This window comes from Balearica regulorum, chromosome 5 (genome assembly GCF_011004875.1).
Source record: "Balearica regulorum gibbericeps isolate bBalReg1 chromosome 5, bBalReg1.pri, whole genome shotgun sequence".
NCBI lineage: Eukaryota > Metazoa > Chordata > Aves > Gruiformes > Gruidae > Balearica > Balearica regulorum.
Genome location: NC_046188.1, coordinates 35,557,353 through 35,580,487, shown reverse-complemented (window position 1 = coordinate 35,580,487; position 23,135 = coordinate 35,557,353). Strand labels below are relative to the sequence as shown.

Here is a 23,135-nt window from a genome sequence, read left to right as displayed (position 1 = left end):
TATTTAAAGAAAAAATATATTCTATGACAATCTAAATGAAAAAGTATATATTCTGTTATGTTTTAAGTAGAGAACGAGGATAAGAAATCTAAATCTAATCTTGCCTCTACAGTAGCACCCATAATTAATTTTCTGAATTCACAAAGTAGAAGACAATAAATAGACTTAATATTCAAGGTTATCTGTTAAATGTGTTTCATCAATATTTCCAAAATTAAGACCATCTGTCAGAAGATGTAAAATGGCATGCAGTCATACAGTCCCCCTAAATAGGAATATTTTAACATTTTCACTCTGCCCACCATCCTCTCAACATGTTCTAGAATTCACTGTATTGGTTTCATAATCCAGAATAAAATTTATGTGTTTCGATAGGGAACACAGGGATTTCTTACGTTTTAGGTCAACCTGTTAAAAACAAATGGCAAATAACAGACATCATGCCTGCTTTAAAGAAATACAGAAAACTGGGAATGGAAGATGACTCATAATACAGCATCTCTGGGAGGGGGCTACGCACACGCTGACTTTAGACAAAACTTTCCCTTTACCCCTCCTAGAATTCTCAGCAACTTTACGAACTCAGCATCAGGGAGAAATTAGATAATACTGTCACATACTAACTAATGAGTTGTTACCATGACTTTCTCAATTCTACTGAAGAGATCAGTCTCTGTAATTTTTACAAAAAACAATGCAACTTTCACAGTGAAATAGTAAGAATACTGGAAGTTCCTTACAACTGTTGCAAAGAAGAGAAATTGTTCAATGTTCTTGATGAAGGAGAAATAAATAAAGGTCTCAGGTAATCTTACTATCAGTTTCTCTTTTTCTAAATACACCATTTTAATCAAAGTAAATAATTTTCTGTGATTTTTTTCCCCTTCTAACATTAAATGGTCTAATCCAGCAATTTTTCACATAAGAGGAGTAATAGACATGCAGGCATGCACCATAATACTGCTGCTTAACAGAGGTAACTTCATAGCAAAGACGGAGAAAAAATTCTCACATCAGCAGGTGTTACATAAAAGCAATTTCTTATAATTTTAATGTTATAAAGGATAAAATAAGCAGTCTTCCATGTTCAAATATTTTAAGCTGCCATTGATGATGACATAATAAATACTAAGCAGTTTGAAATATTTCAGATTACAATACCACTTTGCTGGGTCTACCTAACTGCTTGCACAAATTTTCCAATTAAAAAGACACCAGCAAGTTTATTCACTCATGCATGAAATATAACGTGAGCTTTAAGTTTAGAAAAGATGCAGTATTGACACCAATAAAGATTTAAGTTATCTCTTTTCTCCAGAGCTGCTAAACCATGTACTTTGATGAAGCTTTAAGCATTAGCCTTAACTATAGTAAAAAAGTGTCCATTTTCTTTAGATGAGAAAATACCTTCATTCATAGAAAGTTTTTTTGACACATTTGAAACTGCTAGGGAGATCAGTTGAAGCCATCTTGGAAATATCTGTGAAAATGAAAATTTCTGGTACATATCTGCATTTTAGTACAGCAGTAATTTTCATCCAGGATCTAAAATTAAAGGATATATATAATACATATATATTATAATATTACAAAAAGCTTTGCATAAATTAAAAAATAAAATTATGTTGATTCCATACCCTAATCCATTAATCATTAGCAATTCCTCCTCTTTTCCCATCCTGACACTGAGAAGTGAACGAATCTGGCCCAGTGCTGCAAGTAGATTAATGGTATCCTTCACAGAGGCAGCGCTAATAGTGTAGGCTTTCCTCAGAGCTTGCAGTAGCTCACCAATGCTGTCATATTGCCTACGAAGGAGGGTGTACATAATTCGAACTAATTCTGGATCTTGAATCTGATCTTCCTGGGACCAGCGCACCATAGTCTGGGATATGAGTTCTTTCAGCGTAGCTATAAGGATAAAATACATAAAATGTTACTAGCTATTACAACAACAAAAAATGCCAAAAATGTGTTACAGTAAAATATTAGATAACAGTAGACAATGAGGCACTTGTAGGAGAGCAAAAGAACAAGCAGACTGAACAGGATTTTTCAATCGGAAAAATAACTTTTAGATCTTTCAAGATAAGTGTTATGCTCTTGAGAGACAGAAACCAAGAAACATTGGTCAATGTCAAGAAGCATTGAAGTCAAAACCAGCATTGTTGGCAATGAAAACTTCTGAGCTGATCATGACTCTAAGAATCATCCTTGTAAGTTAAATGCTCTATTTAAATTTTTAATTTATCCTTCGTTTCTATATCAAGATTTATAAAATAGCACTAAGTGCAGCACAAACAATTTTTCATTAGGAATGACTGAAATCTAATTTTATAATGCCAAGGAAACGTCATGTTTTTGATGATCATCAGCCTAGGTTTGGAATACAGCAATTGATAATTAAGTTTTCAGTAAACAGTTTATTGGCTGACAAGTACGAGTTCAATTACAGCAGAAATATTCACGAATGTGAGCTCAGCTTGCCAATCAATTTTGCCAGGGGGGAGAAGGAAATAAAACCTGTTCTAAAGTTACAAAACTGCCAGAAGGGAGGATGAGATAGCCACCTTTTAAAATCAAATATCCAATTCAGGGCCTAGCCAGGGTGATTTGAGCAGCTTTTGCTACTCATTCACTTGATGAATATTTAGCTATTTTGTTGTTCAAACAAAGGATCTACATTGTCTTCAGAAAGATGATCTACCTGGAAACATCTCAGAATTGTATGATGATGCAAACACACTAAGGAGCAGGAGATACAAACTGACTTAGAATGGGGGAATTCAATCTGTATTTCCCATCTGTTTGGGGAAAGTCACTGTTACTTGGGAATACATTATCTAAAAATATTGTATTGTTTGGAACTACAAAATATACATTGCTTGAGGCAGTTCTGTTGTATACATCACATGTTCAATGACCTTGAAAAATTTTTTCTGAGCCCGGAGTTTAGGAAACTTACCTGAAAACTAAACACATGTTCCAGTCCTTGTTTCAACAAATTTTCATTGTTGATATCAAGTAAAACATGAATAATCACCTTCCTTCATAAAAACAATGCAAATTTCTTTCCTCTATTTCCAGCAGAGTTACCTCTTCACTTTCCCAAAGTTCTTCCAATGGTAAGAACTGCTCCCTCCCACTTTCCAGCACAAAAGTGTTTATAGCTAGTGTATATCCATTTATTTTTGTGTCTACACTATCCTTTCACTTGCTAACTCTTTTCCTTTACAGTTTACTTAATGATGTATTTATAGAAAACCAGCATTAATTCTCAGATTTTGTTCAATTACAGGCTCCTTTCTGTGGGGACAGATTCTGTATTTCATTAAGACAGCCCTATTCTTAGAGGCATGTTATGAATGAAAACATTAAACAAGCTTTGTTTCAAAAGACTGTATAACTTGCTTCAATCAAAACAATTTCTTCTTTCAGAGCAACAAGGCAATTTCCTCTTCTTTGCACTAAACTTTTATTTCCTAGAATAACTAATAATTTCCCACAACTTTCCAACTCATTGAGTGTCACTGATTTCTGGTTACATAAATATAACATATAAAAATTATGTTAGGTCTTTGACATCTCAGGTGATGCCCCCCCTCACAAGTTTAAAGGACAAAATGTGAACAAATTTTTGTCTTTTTGTTTTACAAATATAGTTCCTTGTTTCCTTAGTATTGCCAGAAATATATAATTTTTGTTGGATTCAAACTAATATTACTTTCAAAATAATGTGATGTTTTGGATTTTTTTTGTTTGATGAGGGAAAGTACCACGTGATTCACTCCAAATAGATATTTTCCACTTCGGCAACAAAAATACTGACTCAGTTATGAGTGTGATTTTATACACTTGAGTTAGCCATCAGATATTTATACATATAGCCAAAAGATTATTAAAATTTTTAGTACAAACATAATATTCCACAGGAAATGCATTCTCAGGAAATGAACAAATGAAAAACAAATTGTTTCCCTGATATTGAATTGTCTGTGCAGAGGTTCCCACCTGTAATTGCAACAAAATGGTCCTGTGTTTTTTTAGAGCTTCTCTCTGGAGTTTTGAAAGTGTTCTTCCATAACAAGTGTTAGTGTTAGATTTTAGAACTTTTGAAGGTTTTAATTTTTTTTCTTCTGATAAAGCTTTTAAGTAGCATGTTGCTATATGTAATTACTTTTAGGCAGTATGGCAAATAGCCTTAGAGAAATCAATTATCCATGTCCTTGCATGGATGAATTTTTAGCTGAAAGATAAGAAATGGAAAGTAGAACTAAATGGTAGTGGTCACAAAGAGGGAGAAAAAGCAGTGATGTTCTGGACATATCCATGCTGTGTTGTGTGATGTTAAGTTCTCTCCTTCCCTAAAAGACCTGAGAAGGGGATAAGCAGATGCAAACAAGTTTGATGATGCAAAGTTATGCAGGATAGCAAATATGAGTGTAACTGAAAAAAATGCAGAACTTAAAAGGACAAAACTGGGCAATAAAATGGTAATGAAATTCAGTTTAAATAAAGTCACCATAAATAAAATGAGTCCTCATTTATAAATAGAATGATGAGATGTTAACAGAGATAAGATCTGGCAGATAGATCCATGAAAATCGCAGAATAGTTGAGGTTGGAGGGGACCTCTGAAGGCCACCTGATCCAACCCCCATGTTCAAGCAGGGCTGCCTAGATCCAGTTGTCCAGGACTGTGTCTAGATGGTTTTTGAATATCTCTAAGAGGAAGACCTCCCTGATCAACTCATAAAAATATCAGCTCAATTATAAGTATCAACTCAAATTCACTGGCAGTCAAAAAGATCAAATCAAAAGCCAGGATTTAATAAGAACGGAATTACAGCAAAGTACATTATGCCATTATGTTAATCCATAGTTCAGTCACACCTTTTCATCCAACACAAGAAGAGACCATCAAATGAAGCCCATTCACAAGTCAGGAGTTAAGCCAAAAAGAAAGGTGTTTCTTCACATGATGGATGACAGAACCCTAAAAATCCCTGACAAAAATGTGGCAGTTGCTAAAAGTTCACATTTGCTCAAGTGGAGACTACACAAATATCTGTCACAAAGATACAGTGGCGATATAAAAAGACAAACCTCTTCAGACTCAGGAAATCTCCTGAGATGAAGATAACTGGGGACTGGGACAGTATTAAAGTTGTAAGTATCATATCTGATTGTTTTATTCTAACTTGTCCCTAGATACCCATTTGTGGTCACTGTTTGAAAACAGGGTATTGGGCTGGATGGATCTGAATCACTACAGCCTGTCTTACCCTTCATATTATTCTAAAACTGTAGAGTCTGCTTAGCGCTTGTAGCTCTGAGTGTATAACACTCATTCCCATGATTAATTGCTTATCTGAATATTTCTTAAAGATACAGAACTTTGCAGTCCAGTTTCTACTGCCTTAAACTAGAGACCTCTTGTGTTGCCATTCCCAGCCACTTACATATACTCGCCCACATCTAAGCACAGCAGCACACTCTCAGGACTTCTAGCTGAACTCCTGCAAAGAGGAAAGCCAGAAACACCTGCAACATTTGATAAACACTTTATTAATAATCCTTTAAGAGACATTAAAGTTTAAAACCTCAGGAAGTAAGAATATAGTTCTTTCTAGGCTGCTCTTACACCTTCTGTGCATCTTAGTTTAGGTTTAGCAGAATCTGTTTAGAGTCTCTTTTTCTAAACAGATGTATTGTGACAGGAACTGTTGTTTCCTCCCTTCTAATCTTTTCTAACCTCTTTTGCTCTATACTGAAATGAAGAAGCTGTTGTTTGTTGCACTTGAGGAAAAAGATCTCTTTGCAACTCAGCCAAAAGATGAGGATAGATGAGAAAAAAATCAAACGTGATGACTCCAGCATGATCTCAATAATAGTCAGCAATAGTCTGAGATTCTTTTTGACTGCCAATAAATCACAAATATACTGTACTGCAACAAGATGTTCTATAACCAAAATTTAAAAAAAAAAAAAAGCAAGAAAAAAATGGAGCCAACAGCCAGTGGGAAGTCAAGTTAACATTCTGTGGTTTCAGTGCACGGAGCACTCTAAGGAACAAAGTCTTAAAGGACACAATCTATGACTCTTCAACTTAATGCTACGATTGTATCTTTTCTTTTCTTGACCATGCAGTGGATATTATTCAACAGATGTTTAGCACTTGCACACAAACGTTCTCATATATCCACACTCTTTGAAAGATCCATCATTCATTGATTTAATGTGGGAACTGAATTAGGGCATTTGTTCAAGCCAGTACATTCTATGTCTTGATTTCTGTTCTAGGACCAGTAATCAAGTGTATACCTTCAGAACATATGGTCCTACATGAAAGATTCAAATTATAATAGCAGAAACCCTCCCTAAGTTAGAGGCACCTGAAAAGCCATAGTTAAGTGAGCCTGACAGCCATAGTTTCTATTCCCAAAAGGCATGAACAAGATCATTGATCTCCTTTAATTTCTACCTGCAGAAAAAACTAAGGACTAGATATATCAATCACTATCTTTAAAATGTCTGCCATTTCTTGTGTGCAAGGGGTACTATCCCTTTTATCATACCACAAGCCTCTGGCTTGAGGAAGGAGATGAAGGGCAGGCAGCAGGTTAATCTGTAAGAGAAGCTGGGAGCAATCTGAATACTGGGCATGGGGACATCGTTAACCAGCCAAAATAGTTGCTAATGTTTTTCCAATTTTTAAGTTTTAACAAGAAATTGCAGTACTTTAACAATCTTTCAAGGCTGCATGATGAGTTCCCCATATATATGCCTTATCTAAATTATGACTTGTTACAAAAGTTAAAAAAGTCTTATCTTCGTAATTAACACTAACTTATTAACTCAATGTATTTATTCTGTGAGTTCTAGCTTGTTTTTAAAACCAAGTTTTACTAATGCATCATTAACACTAGTTTAAATTGCTGGCTTTGCTCTCCTAAGACAAAAGTCCATTTGTGAGAAGATATGAATGCATGCTTAGAGGAAAGGAAGATTTCCTTGTAGAAAATACTTTCCTACGAATGTTCACACCCTAAGTATATATGACCAGATGCTCGAGGCCAGAGACTTTTAGCCTTGGCAAAGTCCCCACCCCTCTTCATGCATAAGAGGATTGGGGTACCTCAGGCACCCATTTCCTTTCACTCTCTGAATTCCAGATTTCCTAGGGGTAAAGGGGAAGTGCACACATGGATTACATATGTCACAGTCTCCAGCTACAGTCAAGTATATAATACAACATAACATAATATAAATATGATAGAATTTTTCATTGTCCTTTGAATTACTTCATCCATATGTATATTTGTACTATACGTCACTCCAAGGAGAAGCCCAAGCCTGAAGAGATTATCTGAAATTTCTAGAAAAACAGACACTGTGGAATCACTTGTCCAATCTGCATTTCTTGCGACCCAAAGCTACAGTATATGAAATACGTACACTGCTCTCTCTGTTCCAAGGACCAAACACCATGTGCCCTGAGGCTTTAGGAGTCAATGCTTCCTGATTCCTGACAACAGAATCTGCATGAAGCCTGTAGAAGAAATGATAATTCCCAGATACTGAGTAGATCCTACTACCATTAAAGAGAAAGCAGATGGTAACAGATGAGTCACTGGAGAATAAAACCCTTTTTCATGCAGCACATGAGATTATTATAAGATTTAATGTATTTACAGCCTAGTATCAAGCTTAACAGACCAAAATATGCTTTCAGGGCAGGATAAACCCTCTCCGGTGCTTTACAGAACAAGTAGATCATGTAAGAGCTGTCCTGACTTATAAATTAACATTGCTGTCTAATCTCACACAACTCTTGATGAAATGATTAAGTTTGAAATGAAATTAACTCTTCTGGGTCTGTACAAGGACCTACCACCAAACTGAGCAAATTGGAAATAGAAGAGGAGCATTTACTACCATTGTTGGTTGGAAGACTAACCTCTAGTCACTTGGACAACTCTGCACATGATATTTAAATAGTGTTATAGAAACTTAGAGCTGGCAAAATCCAATCTTCATTTACAAAGGCAAGGAGAAACCTCAGCAAAAATTTATGTTCTAAAGAAAGACCTGAAGGAATCTGGCTTTTTGCCTTACTTATTTCCTCATCGTCCATAGTCACTACTAAGGATTGAAAACTAATAAAAATATGACAGCAAAGACAAAATTTCTGAGATTCACACTACACATCAACCTCACTGGGGGTAACACATGGCAGTGAAAGCCGGGTGAGTTGCTCAGAGAGGCTCAACAAAATGCTCATGCAGCTGGTGAAGGAATTGTAAGCTCAGAAGCCATCTAGCCTATTTAGACCATGAACACTCCTCCTGTGTTAGGGAATAGGGTATGTACACATACAGAAATATCGCTCAGAAAAAAAAGTCTTTGATTTCAAGTGTTTTGGTGTGTTTATGTGCATGTATGTATGTTTGTGTTTATATGTACCCTAAGAAGAGGTAGAAGTAGGAAGGAATATGAACACATTGTTTTTCTACTAGTCTTTCCGTGCCAGTAACACAATCAGCTACAATAAATAATTTATTAGAGGAAGTAGAGCCAAAAGAACAAAATACCTTCAAAATGCAACATGAAATATTGCAGAGATTAAATAATAATGACAAATTGCTACTCAGCTGAAGCAGACAGAACTTGAGATAACTTCAGGATGTAGGACTGTCCTGTCTTCTGATTACAAACAAGCTGTTTTGCTCTCAAGTAGCAAAGAGGTTAAACTAATCTCTGTAACAAAAGTTACAGGAAGGTATCTGTTACATTTTTTTTTATTTCAGTGCTTCCCTTTAATTAAAAGTAGTGTCTCTTGCAATACATGCAATAGTCTATTTTCAGCTTTGCATTGCTAAAATGACTGCATGCAGTTATCAATTACTTAATGCATGTGCATTATTTCTTAAATTGATTAATCAACTAAATAATATTCTTCAAAGCATTATAAAGAAATGAGCAGCTGCTATATATGACATCCCTCTGTGGTTATGAATATGCTTGGTTTCTCTGAAAATGCAGCATTTCAGAGAGCCAAAAATGGTTCACATACAGTATAGTACTTCTTATAAGCTCTGGCAGCATTTACAAGTTAAAATTGATTGAATGTAATAATTTTTAAATTTTTTTTTTTTACTCTGTATACAGGTATATAACAAAATATATTATACCCTATAAGTGTTCAAATATTTGCTGGATAATGCTTCTGAATCTGGTTACAGGAATATGAAGAAAACTTTCTGGAACAAATTCTTAGTCTCCTTTTCTGCTTGTTTTATGCCATCAGGCATGGTAAAGTAATAAGGAGACAGATCTGAAATATGGCAAGCATATGGCATTTGCATATAAATAACAACAAATGTTGTTTTGATTTATTTTTCCATACAAAACAAACTTTCCATCTTTTTGTATTACAAAAACTATGAGTTACAGTGCTAAATTTATCTATCATTCCTCTGTGCATAGAATAACCTTGATTCAACTACATTTATGTTTCTTACAAGAACTAACTTTAATTCAAGAGTAAAAACTTCCATTAGTTAACATCTCTCAAGCTTTGCACAGGTTTCTCTTACTACAGCATACAAAATGGATATATATGTTATCAGCAGATACATACATCATATGAATCAAGTCCAACCAACCTCCACAGTGCCTTGCAACATGTAGTGTCAGGCCTTTTTAAGAAGAAAGCTCATCAACTATCTACTCAGCATCAACTAAGAGAAGGCTCAGGGGCAATCTCATCAATGTATATAAATTCCTGAAGGGAGGGTATAAAGAAAACAGAGGCAGGCTCTTTTCAGAGACCAGTGACATGACAAGAGGCAATGGGCATACACTGAAATGCAGGAGGGTCCATCTGAACAAAAGGAATGAGGGTGACTGAGCGCTGGCACACTTTCACCAAGGAGGTTGTGGAGATATTCAAAAGCCATCTGGACATGGTCCTGGGCAACCTGTTCTAGGGGGCCCTGTTTGAGCAAGGGGTTGGACCACATGACCTTCAGAGGTTCCTTCCAGCCTCAGGCATTCTGTGGTTCTATGAGTCACTGCCATGGGCATTACATATTTAAAAATGGAAGAACAAGGACTATCTATTGGCCTACTCTTCCACATCATTAAACTAATTAACTTTAAATACATTATTGTATTGTTTCAACAGTTACTTTCAGTTCTCTGTTGTGTTTATTAAGCTGTGCTAGGTGGAAGGACTGTTTCCAGTGATGTAATATATTCTTCCATATGTATTTTTCCTACGTCTGTGGATTAAATTGTCTATCTTCTTATCTCAGTTTCAAAACATATACAGAGACCTTTCAAGTGGTTTTAGTTAAATATTTATATTTTTAAGAAATGTTAATTTTCTTACTTAATAATATTTGCTTAATATTACTCAGCAAAGACACAGGGATATCCCAGTCCTCCTCCTCTACAATATTCTACTGCGGAAAGGAACATTAAAAAAAATTCTGCTAAATGGCGTCTGTTCTTCTCGTGTATATTTAAACAATATGAAAGCTAACTGTAAAGGGCAATGAGATTTATAAACAATAGAGAAAAAAATTCAGGCAAACTAATAATATCTAGACAGACAGTATTTTTCTCTGCCCTCTGTTTTTACAGACACATGTTAAAGATCTATAGAAGCAGAGAGCAGGAAAAAAATAGCAATACTAAATTCTGGAAAATTCTGTTAACTCAAGCATTTATGAATACAGAATTTGTACTTGTGAAAATAAAGATGTTCTTTCTGTTTAATTAGTCAGATAGATTGAATAATTCTTTAAATTCAGAAAGGATATGGTCAGAAAGGGTATGGATATATATGTGCATGCTATGTGATGCTTGAGATAAATCTGAACAAGTTATTAGTTTTTAATAACAAGTCATTAGTTTTTAATGAATGTATATATATTCACCATCAAGTGAAATAAGTGAGAGCTATCCCTTTTTATACAAAAACCAAGAACTGTAAAACCATTTTGTCACATATCTTGGTACTGAGATGTATACAGCTTCGCATGCAGTAAAGGAAAATGAAATGGAGTTAAGCTGTAAAGAAGAAAGTTTTTGCATTTTTTTAAAAAATATGAATGGAAACTTCTTAAGTTGGGAATGCTTGAGTCTAGATTATTGTGCCATAATTAACTGTGTACTTTTTTTTTAAAGAATATGCAAAATTTCAACCCCAGAATTAATGATCTGGATCCAAAATCTTCCACTCATTTTAACTTCTTGTTTAACCATGCAGCTAAGATGTTCAGTATGTAGGATAATTGTTCTAAGAGGCAGAAGTAACTTAAACAAATAGACTCCTTCAGTCTGCTATAAAGTTTCATTAGAAAATGCACTCTTGTTGACTGTGTACACCTTTAACATTTGCATCACAGAAGTATTTATATGGAAAGAAAACTTACTAGGAGATTTCTCTTCTTCCTCCTTAGGTTCTACTTTTTCTGCTTTTGGTGGACCTTTGATTTTATACATTAATGAACGGAGTTTGCCAGTCAAGGAGGAATCTTCCTCTTCCTCTTCCTCCTCTTCTAGTGGGATACCTTAGCAGATAATAAAACTGATTAGAAAGAAAACTTAACCTTTGAAGATTAACTCCTTCAATATTTAAACAATACTAAAATATCTGCAGGAATTTTTTTTTAACCATCACATTTCTTACAGGAAGAAAAATGTAGTAAGACCAGGAGCTCTAACATGTTAGCTACAGTAGCACCCCTCAAATTATGTTGATTTCGGTACATATACTTCTTATATCCATATTTATAGTATTATTTTTTTTAGTATTATGACCAAAAAAGTTGGTATGTTTTCAAAGATTCTACTATGGCAATTAATTTTGATTCAGGCCCATATTTGATTAATTATGTGATCCTTTTTTTCATGTTGCAGAATGTAACTTAAAGAAAGAAATGTATGGCTGTATCTCACAATATAGTACAATTTTTCAGTCGAGATATTTAGCAGTCAAAAGCAAACATGTGAGAGAGGCAGATGTTCAGAGATTATACCGGTGATATATGTTTTTCATGGAAATGTATACGAGATAGGATGTCATTTTACAAGGTAGTTTAATATAGTTCAGTTCACTACATTGTTTCACAACCATCCAAAGAATTTTCAAATCTTTCACACCTCTTAGTCATGATCAGATACCACGTGTTATGTGCAGAAGCACAGAACATCTAAGCAGGTTCCCTTCAGAGCAGAGCTAATTGTGCTGAGCTGAAATGTAAGCTTTTGCTGTTTTGCTGCTGGTCAGACTGAAATTGAGAAAAGGAAAAGATTTCCAGATGGAATACTAAAGAGATACAAGTTGGAGCAGAGGGAAAAGAATAAACTGCAGAGGCTAAAATTGGTTTGAAAAAAAGAAACTAGGAAAGGAAAAAACTGAAATGTGTATCAGGTTGGAGACTCTTTGCTGCTGGCAGCAACCAAGAAGGAGTTAAAGTTATGACTAGGAGTGATTAAATGACTAGGAAGAAAAAAATTTAGAGGCGATGGGAGAGAATGAGAGAAGTAGAAATTGAAATTGGACACTACATATGGAATTTAAGGAATAGGAAAAGTGAGACCGGCTGGGCAAAATTAAAAGCTAAGAATGAAGGAAGACTACAGTGAGAGTTTGGAAAAAATAAGAATGGGAAATGTAGCCAATGAGAGGAAAGAGAAAGCAAACAAGGACGTTAAAGAAAGCAAAAAACTATCTGGCATTGAAAAAAAAGCTAGGCCCTGGAAGGAAGAGAGACACACTAGTAGGAGAACTCTTGAGAGACTGAAATGGACAGAGAAGAAGAAATGCACTGGGATGATGAGTTAAGACAGTGTTGGACTGGAGGAGACGAGGTCTCATTCACCGCTCCATATCAGTCATTATTCATTCTGCATCCTCTTAAGAGTTGCAATCCATTCAGAAGCTGACCATCTCATGTTGCCACTAGCTAAACATTTAATTCAAGTGGCAGAGGTCTGTGCACTGGAACAGATGGTTCCATCCCAGATAACTGTCAATTTGACATTGTGCATTAAAATCTGTTGTAAATTTGTTTGTTTTGTTTATAACCAAGAAATTACACACAAAATTATGATAGAGGACTATTATTTCACTGGCAAAATTAACCACTCACAGTTAGGACATAGTAGGATTAAGACTGAGTAACTTTAATTCAGACTATTTGCGTATATTCATTATGAAACAGCCTTTAATTACTTGATTGCATACATATTTTTCCACTTAGACTGCAAAGTATACTTAGTATTAAAAAGCTGATTAAATATTCCAGGCACAACTCCTATTCATTTTATCTGCAGCTGTGATTGCTTAGTACTTATTTTCAGGAATAAGTCAGGACACAGATAGTGAGGAGCATTTATCTGCAGCGACCACCTGTGATAAATCTGTACAAAGTAATGAATATGGTTTTGTTTAGAATCCAGAGGATTGTTAAACTATTTTAATCATGAGACTCTGCTTTCTCTATCTTCAGTTCTCTCTCTCATTCAACATACATACACATTTATAATGTAATAAACAATAATAAAAGTACACCTACAATCAGTAGGGTTTCACCTCTTGAAAAGATGAAGAGTGATCAAGAGCTAAGCTAACTCAATACCAGCAGCAAGACTTCAAGGTAAAATAAATATATTGCTGAGTTAAGACATTTCCAACTAAGTTGGGGGTCTTCCATAATTTTCATCCTGGAGTCTCAGAGAACTCTCTGATGCCAAACAGGCATAATCTTTGAAAAAACAGAGGTCAGCTCAAGTTCTAAGTGACTGAACAATGGAGATGACTGTATCTATCTTAATAAAAACAGGGAGAAAGAGGAGTAGCTATGAGGATATTAACTATTTAACACTTGGAAGAAAAATGCTGGACTGAAAGAAACAGGTTTTGGTAAGCACTTAGAAGCAAGGATGAATAACACTTAACACAGGATTGTCAAAACCAAATTATGTTAAACCAACTAAATTTCCACCTATAACGTAGCAAACCTTGCAGATACAAATCTTGATTTTAAGGACCTCTAATACTGTCTCATAGAATATCCTCAGAAATAAGCTGATGAAATACAACTTAGATACCCACTGACCAACTCAGCTTTGGTTGAGGCTAAGGCTGAGGTAGTTGAAAATTGGTAACTGGCTTATCACAAAATCACAGCTTGATGGTCACTGGAGATTCTAATAGGGTACTCAGAAATAGCAGCACAAGATGATAGCAGAAACCTTAACAATACAAGCACAGAATGGTATGGGAGGCACCATGGCTACAAACAGAAATCACCAAATGTTAATTACAGGTCACTAGAAGAATGCAATTCCATGAACTGGGTAAAACTGGTTTTAGGGATAACCAGTGAAGAAAGAACTAGCAGACTGTATTAGTAAACTTTAAAAGTGACCTCAGGCAAACAGAAGGAGGAGAAGGAAGAAACTGTTAACATTACTTGGCTCTTCCTGGGGAAGAACTCGAGATACTGTCAATTCACTGTAATGACTCTGTCCCCTTCTTAAACAAGATGGGTGCCATCAACCATAGGACCAAGAAATGCACTGGAAGAGTGACTACCAATATATCTACCAAGTAGGTAGATACAAAAAAGCTTGTGTATATCAGTTTTAGCTGCATAAGTATTGGGAATGAGCAGTAATAACTGGATGACTCAGACTATAAATGTTAGTATCATTGTAAATGGACTCAATTCCATGATTGTCTTGATTAAACTAAGATCTCAATAGACTAATGAAAGATTTTTGGTATCGCTTATAAAGTGTGATTTCTTAACCCACATAAATTGCACAGGGTATCTGATAGAGCTCATCCTTAAGGATACCCTAAGGAAATTCAAATTCAATGACTGGGGCAACTCCAGCTGTAATGTGCAGTGCAACAGTGTTTTATAATGATTGACGGTCACAGTTATGTATACACCAGGAAACTAAGCTAAAGTAGCAACAGCACTCCTCAACTACTGTTTTTTTATTAAATTTTCTACTGCTCAACTTCACAGCAATAATTTGTCTGCTTGTACACATACACATACCTATATAAATCTTTTAAGGTACTCCAACCTTCTTGTTTGGATCATTTTTACTTTTTCTATTTAAATCTAAAATTGATATATAAACAGAATAATATTGGATAATATTTAACAGATATATAACACTGAAACTTCAAACCATGCACAGGTTTCCCCTGTTTTTGAAATAAGCACCAAATCTGTCAGGAAAGTCACCATGTAGACAGTAATACATCTAACAAAAACCACCTTAAACTAGTATTTTTTTTTTAACTGATCTGTTATTTTTTTCATGTAAAGTGTCAAAAAGATAAACAAAACTGTAACAAAACCTTGCCACTCACCACAGTGAATTAGAAGATCATCATGAAATTCATATAACTCATCCCGAATCTCCTCTGGACAGGGGCAATCCTCTCCCAGTTGAAAATTCAGTAACATATTAATCTTTAGTGGAATTAAAACATAGTTAAAACACTGAGATAGCCTAAGACATATTCTAATATATAGCCAAACTTTACCTGTTTATAATAAAATTTATAATCAAATTAAGATAAAACACAGATTTCTAATACAGCTTAAAGGAAATACTAAAGCAATGGTACTTCGTAAGTTTTAAGTATGATTAACATCAAAATACAGTTACATTTCATAATAAAGCTATTTCCTGGAGGTAGAAAATACTATTTCCAACATACAGATGCCAGCACAACACTAACTTCATGCTAACTTTTAGCAACTAAAATTATCTTCATCTTGCAGAATTGGATGAATCTCAGCTCGTCAGTACTGGGCAGTAACGTTCAATTTTTCCATACTGTTGAGAAATCCTAAGTCAGCTTTGGTTTAGTGTTTGAATTCTGGAGTACAGGTATAAGCATTCTGACATTCAGTGTTTTGTAGCATCTTAATAAATTTTATTTCAAATTCAGTTTTGGTTCTCTAGCAGTTCCAATGGTAGTTTAGAAGTCAGATTTACTTTATCATCACAAACAATTTTTTTATCTTCACGTTCAACATTTCAACATTTCATGTAATATTACCTGTTCTTGAGGAGGAGACCGAAATTCTTTAGTCTTTTTGGCAGTCAAAGCAGCAGACATGTTCAAGGCTTGCATGAGTTCATTGTACCTGTATTTCTGATTATATTGCAATTTTGATACATAACGGTCTGCAAATGATACAATTGCTTCCACTCTATGTTGTAGCTCACAGTCACAGAAATAATTGAGTAAATGACACATCTAGGATAGAAAAAACAGACTTAAGTTCAAGAGTTTAACAAACTCTAATTTGGGAAGAACTGCAGTGAATACTATACACTGCAACAGACTGTAAAAGTGAGGGACTTTTTCCCCAATATTTTTCTTTTAACAGTGTAAAGATGACAAATTTATACAGCTTTATTATCTGATTGATACTATATTGTATTCACTGTCTTGCACTCCATGCACTCAAAACACGTAGAAATCATAGAATCATAGAACAGTTTAGGTTGGACGGGTCCTTTAAAGATTATCTGGTCCAACCCTTCCTCTTTTAAAATGCACCTATGAAACAAGTATTTGCGTAACTATTTTGAGTCTGAAGATACACGTAGAAAAAATTGCATCATCATCAAATGTGGTTATTAACATGAGGTCATAAGGCAAAGTGAAATAAAGATCTCCAGGATTTCAAATCTTACAAACTAGAGAACAGACAAAAAGCACTACCTCTCTTTCACCAATAGTAGAACATATGTAATAAATTTATATTAAATAGTCACCTGAAGCTTAACAGATTCTGGTAATCTTGTCTGCAATAAGCCCTTTGCAGGAGCTTTTGTTTCTTTTATTGCTTTCTCCCCAGCTTCTACAGCTTTTTCTTCAACTTGTGTAACTTCTTCCTTCTCTGTCCTCTCTTCTGTTTCTTCCTTGTGATCTCCAAACACATTGGGATCAATGAGGAGCAATACCTGTTTCACATCGTCATCATCAAAAACACCCATTATGAGCAATGTTGCTATCAGTTTAAGAACAGGAACGAACTGGAATGCAACATGCCCTCCAACAGGGTCTCGTATATGAGTACCACTACACTGTACTGCCTCTGTTAACATACTTATGGCCTTGGATTTAAGTGTATCAAGGGGTATCTCTGGGCTGGATATCTGACGTTCTTCACTGGTCACAATAAAGCATGGAGTAGAAAAATTAAAGCCTGGTTTCAGACAAGTGCTAAGCCCTACCCCAGGTAAACCATGCTTCTTTGTTTCATCAGGATATAATTTAATAGTTCGAGTTTCATCTGTAACTGGAATGATAAATTCATTGTTCATCATGAGCTTGGCTTGCTTGGCATGCTCCAAATGAATACTAATGAGCAAGTCGTAGAATCCGGAACGTAGGAGTCCAGGTAAGTATTGATTATCTATTGTATAAAATAGCTGAGATATGTCCACGTGGCTACAAAGTGCATAAGCAACCCTAGTGTTACCTAGAGCACTAACTGAGCTATAGAGTTTTAAAGTGTGGTAGTGAAACTTCATCAAATCTTCTTGTTCACATAGTTCCAAAATATCAACACATCTGTTATGAAATAAAGAAACAGAACACCAGTCAATTTAATGCATAATAATTTTGTAAAATAAAAGATTTATAATCTCTCCACATTTTGGTCAGTTTCATTTTAAACTATTAATATTAAGGTTAATACTGACTAATCATAGAATTATAGAATAGTTTGGCTTGGAAGGGACTTCCAAAGATCATTTAGTCCAGCCCTTTTGCCATAGGTAGGGATAACTTCAACTAGACCAGGTTGCTCAGAGCCTCATCCAACTTGACCTTGAATGTTTCCAGGGATGGGGCATCTACCACCTCTCTGGGCAACTTGTTCGTGTTTAACCATCCTCATTGTATATGCATCATTAAACCACAGTAAATGGTGGAAATTATTCAATACAATTATTTACAATTAGTATTCCATAGAAAAGAAAAAGAAAAATGTAAGATAGACAAGCTTCTTTGGAAGCTATGGTAAATTAGAGCTTGTTTTTAAAAGAAATATCTTTGCAATGCCCAAACTCTGTGGTAATACTGTCATTAAACAGTACCTTTATAGTTTATTGAGCATTACTGTTTCATTTCTTCCACAAAACAGAGTATTTTTTTACTCTTTTCTTGAATTCAGTTTTATTAACAATAAATAACATTGGTTGTTAAATTATTAAAAGAAGCTGCAAATCACCTGATAAAAGTACAGCACTTAAATTATCTTTCTGTTACGCTTTTGCTTATAGTTTGATTTGTCACTGGTTATGATATTTGAAGTTTGGATACATCTTTATAATCTTCATTCTGAAGATAAAACCTAATGAAAATCTAAGAAAGTCAGGATCTTGTCAATAAAAACATAAAAACTGAATTCATGTAAATTCAGAGCAGATGAAACAGGAACAGATTATATGTTTTTATTACAGAAAAATATCAGCAAAATAGTACTTGCATGTTCTTTATATTTGTTTGGGGTTTTTTTAAGCTGAGAAAACCTCTATGTTTAAAGACCTAGAGATTTAAGAGATATTATTTTATAACTTAAATAAAATCAAATAGTTGTGTTTTCTGTTATGTATGGAAATGTCACCACATGGCATTAAAATTATTCAGCCTCTTGTATCTACTTAAATTTCATGAATATGATATGATAGCAGATAAGATCAGAAATTCGAAAAAACTCTAGTGTAAATATTCTCCAAGACCCGGATATGAGCTTGCAATACTTTTTGTCCACATCAAGTCACTGTAGTTCCTTCCAAATATACCTGTTTTCTTCTGGGATATGAAGTGCCATCATTTGCAGAGGTTCCAAACACTGCACGACCCAGCCATGACGTTCACTGACACGCTCAGTTTCCACTTTTAGAAAGCTGTTTGGCATCCTGCTCCACAGAACAGGTGTAATTGTTTGCACATCAAGGCGAGGGGGACACTGAGGAACAGGATTTCTTTCTTCACTTTTAAAAATTGCTGCTGATAAAGGCATGGTATTCTGAAACAAATAAGTGTATTAAAATTATTTTTGTAACATCTAATTAAGAATAAACCTATGATAGCAAAAGAAAGTATCATTTATTCATAGCAAAGAACTCATAGAAATATATAAGTTATTGCAACAAACAAATTCCATTAAAAAAACCTCCAGCTGTAAGGGTGTTCTCCCCAAATAACTTTAGTTTATTTTGACAAATGCTGTTCAGATTTGTAGAACAATTAACTTCATGTAATAATTACATTTACAGAAGTAAATGTAGAGGTCAAATAAAAAGTCATGCCATTGATTAAATCTTCTTAAACAAATTCAGTTGAGCAGGAATTTCCATGGAAACAAACAGATTTAAAAGAGCACCTTTATAGAAATTATTTTGTACCTTTAATTTACCAAGTTCAAACTGAACCAAATTAGTGCTTGTAGGCTGTACAAAAGTTGCTGGGAAAAGCTTTGTGTTTGGTTCAACCTAGAAGAGAAATAAGATTAAAAAATTTAAAAAATTTAAAAAGCAACAAGAAACTCCTCCCAGAATATGGTACAATATAAAATAAATACTATATAGCTTACATTTCATTATCAAATAACTGCAGACAGTGTATTGTACATGTCAGAGTAGTAATACCAGTTTATTCTGAAGAATTCTTTACAAGGTTACCCATCACTATTGCCATGAAAAAAAAAAAAAGAATCAGAGATACTTATAGAATAGCATATTATTAAAAAGTTTTCAGTGCTCCAGGGTGGCTGAGAAAAGGTACACTCTATATCATCAATTCAAGGTTTCAATTAAACCTATACACTCTATATAATCAATTCAAGGAGTTCAATTAAATATTTTAATCACATCATTGTGTATTTTGTGTACTATGCATACATGTTATACATACTAAGTACAATTACAATACCCGTGCCGTGCAACTCCTAACTTTGAAGATAGCAAATTATCAAAAATATTTTTATTTCTTATTTGTGACTCTCAGTTTATTACTAGGCCAGACAAATATCAGTCTTTTGCTGCAATTTGGCTAAGATATTAGATTTACCAAAGTATTTTAAAGATTTTCTTTCATGGAAAAAAGATTTTATTTTATGGTAAAAAAAATCAGAAATGTAAATGAACACTACATAAGACTATTTTCACTACTTTCAAAACCAGAGAAAATATTTCTCAACTTTTACTTATTTTGAGTAATTTAAATATTTCACCCTCAGATGTAGGACTCCTGTTGGAATATACTATTGTATATTCCACAGGAAGTGCTGGGTGTTCTCATTTTTCAACACACCAGGTGCTAACAGGTTTATCGGAAAACATTTCCAAAAGCAACTCCAGGTATTTTTCCGTGGAAAAGAGAAGATACAGAAGAGAAATAATTTTATTTTCTGACATTATTTTAAATTCAGTACAAAGAATGTGGTTACATTAATTGCAAGTCATAAGAGGAAAAACCTGAAAGTGCTATTACACTAAGAGCAATAACAGGCATCTTCTACATCTACATTTTCCCAGATTTCTTTGCAAAATTAGAAAACCAGGTAAAGGCTGTTCCATGAAAAAAACAAAAACAAAAAATCCCAAAACCCAAACCAAACAAAAAATCCCACCAACACCAAACTTTTATGGTTTTGTTCAGAAGCTATCATCACATTGATTTGTATCTAGCTAAAAAAGACCAGCAAAGCATAGGGCTTAAGCAATTTCATCTCCTGTTTTCTTTTCCCAGGATGTTGAAATTTAATATCCTCCCAATATGGCACTGAATTCTCTTACCACTCTTACAAAATGTACCAAAATCACATCTGCTACATCATGTCCCACACCCGTTTACAGGCTGTGTGCAACCCTGTCGCATTCATTTACAATGGAGTCAGTATACAAACTTCCATTAAATTTAGTTGAATAACATTTAAGATTTGTCTGTAGTGCAGATTTGTAGGTTTTTGTCGACACAGAAGAAAGTGATGCATTGTTCCTAACACTGGATAATCTCTTCCACAGTGGATGTTCTACTATGGACAACTGATCTTACTAAGAGCAAATCTCATCAATCTGGTGCTGAAAACTTCTGTTGACTACTGATCCATTCACATGACTCCACATTTTGAGAACATTAATAGCATTTAGGGCCCATCCCATTTATTTTGGCTTTGCACATTAACGCATATTTGAATTTTGGGGTTTGAAACTTATCAAATCACAAGATCTCCAATTCATAGCTACCTGCAGAAGGCACAAATCCTGATAAAAATAAACTAGATTTATTTTCTCAATCCATACCAAAAATTATTATATCTAAAGTTTAATTTTGACCTTATGCTAACTTAAATAATTATTTCTCCTTTATCTTATAACAGATTTAGTTGACAAAAAAATATTTTTCAGAATAATTAATGTTATAAATCAAGATTCTGAACCATGAGAACTGAGAGGTAAAAAAATATTTCTCTGAACATATCTACCAATAGTCCTTCCTCAACATTTGACACAATTGTAAGAAGTTGGAAAAATGTAACCTTACAAAGGAGAGACAGAAAGAAACAGGGATAAAACAGATTAATATAGGAAAACATGTTACTGTCACATGTATAGTGTTCAGTTAGATTTCTGAACAAGAAAAAACAATTTTATAATAGCATCAAAATGATCAGTTTACTCGATAGCTTCCTGAAAATCTGATAATACCTGATAACAAGTGCCAAGCTCTTTTCCATTGGCTGTGAATGACAACATTCCAGTAGCCAGGTCAACAAAGCATCCAATTTCTAAATCAACATTACTGCGACCCGATCTCTGGGAATTAGCAATTACATCTCCTCCCCAAACCATGTAGCAATTGCTGCGCTTCACACTGAAAGAACAGCAAGAACAAAGAAAACAAATTATAGGTCACACTGAACTTGAGTAAGTATTGAGTGAAGATATACTTTTCAATGGAGCAGTATAGTTACAGACCGAGACCCTCAAAGGTGTTTATTCTGTTGTTAGTTTGGTTTTCCTATTAATAAGTCCCCTTTTTTTAATAACTTAAACTTCGTGGGTAAGGGATCAGACTAATTGCACCTTCCCCCCCCCCCCCCTTTTTTATAATTATGAAACAATTTCACATGCTTCTGTCTGCTTATGTAAGATACATTAAAACAAATAACAGATTCATCCACAGTGACCAAATATAGATGTTAAAAGAAAGAAGCATCACAAAACATTCTTTCAAACAGAACATTAATGGCAAATATACTCACTTTAACAAGTCTATGTAAACCACATTTATACATAAATGAGCACAGAACACTCCTACTCCATAATCAATTTTCTTAGTAGTTTCAAATAATGTTTAAAATATCATCAAGCTCGTGAATAATTCACTTTGAACAATAGTATTAAAATGTAATCTTTAATAAGTGATAAATAAATTCATACCTTTCATGAACCCTGCCTCTCTCATCACCTAAAGTAACAGTCACTGTACAATTTTTATTTAGGTCAAAATTCTCACTGTAAAAATGATAGTCTGGTGTTACCCAGCCAACCCAGACAGAGGAGGGGTCTTGGCCAGCAAATATCCGTAGTGAGTAAAAATACTGAAAAGAGGAAAAGAAGATATTAGTAATAGAAATTTAAATTATTTTATCAAGGAATACTCAAATAGCAATTTAAAAACCCTCCTAGATATCAAGCTTTAATAATAGTAATTCACATTCTCTTAAGTCATTTAAAATGCTCATATATTTAAAAAAACCCAACAAAACCAACAAAACACAACAGACTAGTGGTTTAAGACAGTGAGGTTTACACCACAAATCATACAACTTTGGGCATTATTATTTATACACAGTGTTATATCATAGGAAATGATTAAAAAGGTTTCTTTCAACAGATCAATTTCTAATGAACATGCTGCCACGACCTAATCTACTTCAAAAAGTAAGTACTAAGCATCTCAGCATATTTACTTACCGTAGTAGAAGGAGCAGCGATTTCTTGACTGTGCTTTCTAAAGATAAAGGAACATCAGTACATTAGTTTTTTTAAAAAAGAAA

General features: G+C 34.3%; 1 protein-coding gene across 1 annotated transcript in view; it reads right to left on the bottom strand.

The window, feature by feature from the left end:
- The window catches only part of RYR3 (ryanodine receptor 3), a 247,414-nt gene that overhangs the window by 106,581 nt on the left and 117,698 nt on the right, over positions 1-23,135 (bottom strand). Inside the window, exons 30-39 of the mRNA XM_075754124.1 lie at positions 23,053-23,089; positions 22,516-22,676; positions 21,781-21,946; positions 19,477-19,563; positions 18,871-19,097; positions 16,834-17,635; positions 16,109-16,309; positions 15,410-15,512; positions 11,445-11,582; positions 1,638-1,911 (exon numbers count right to left, since the gene is read on the bottom strand). Of these exons, the coding sequence (XP_075610239.1) occupies positions 1,638-1,911; positions 11,445-11,582; positions 15,410-15,512; positions 16,109-16,309; positions 16,834-17,635; positions 18,871-19,097; positions 19,477-19,563; positions 21,781-21,946; positions 22,516-22,676; positions 23,053-23,089 (2,196 nt within the window). The remainder of the gene's footprint in view (positions 1-1,637; positions 1,912-11,444; positions 11,583-15,409; positions 15,513-16,108; positions 16,310-16,833; positions 17,636-18,870; positions 19,098-19,476; positions 19,564-21,780; positions 21,947-22,515; positions 22,677-23,052; positions 23,090-23,135) is intronic.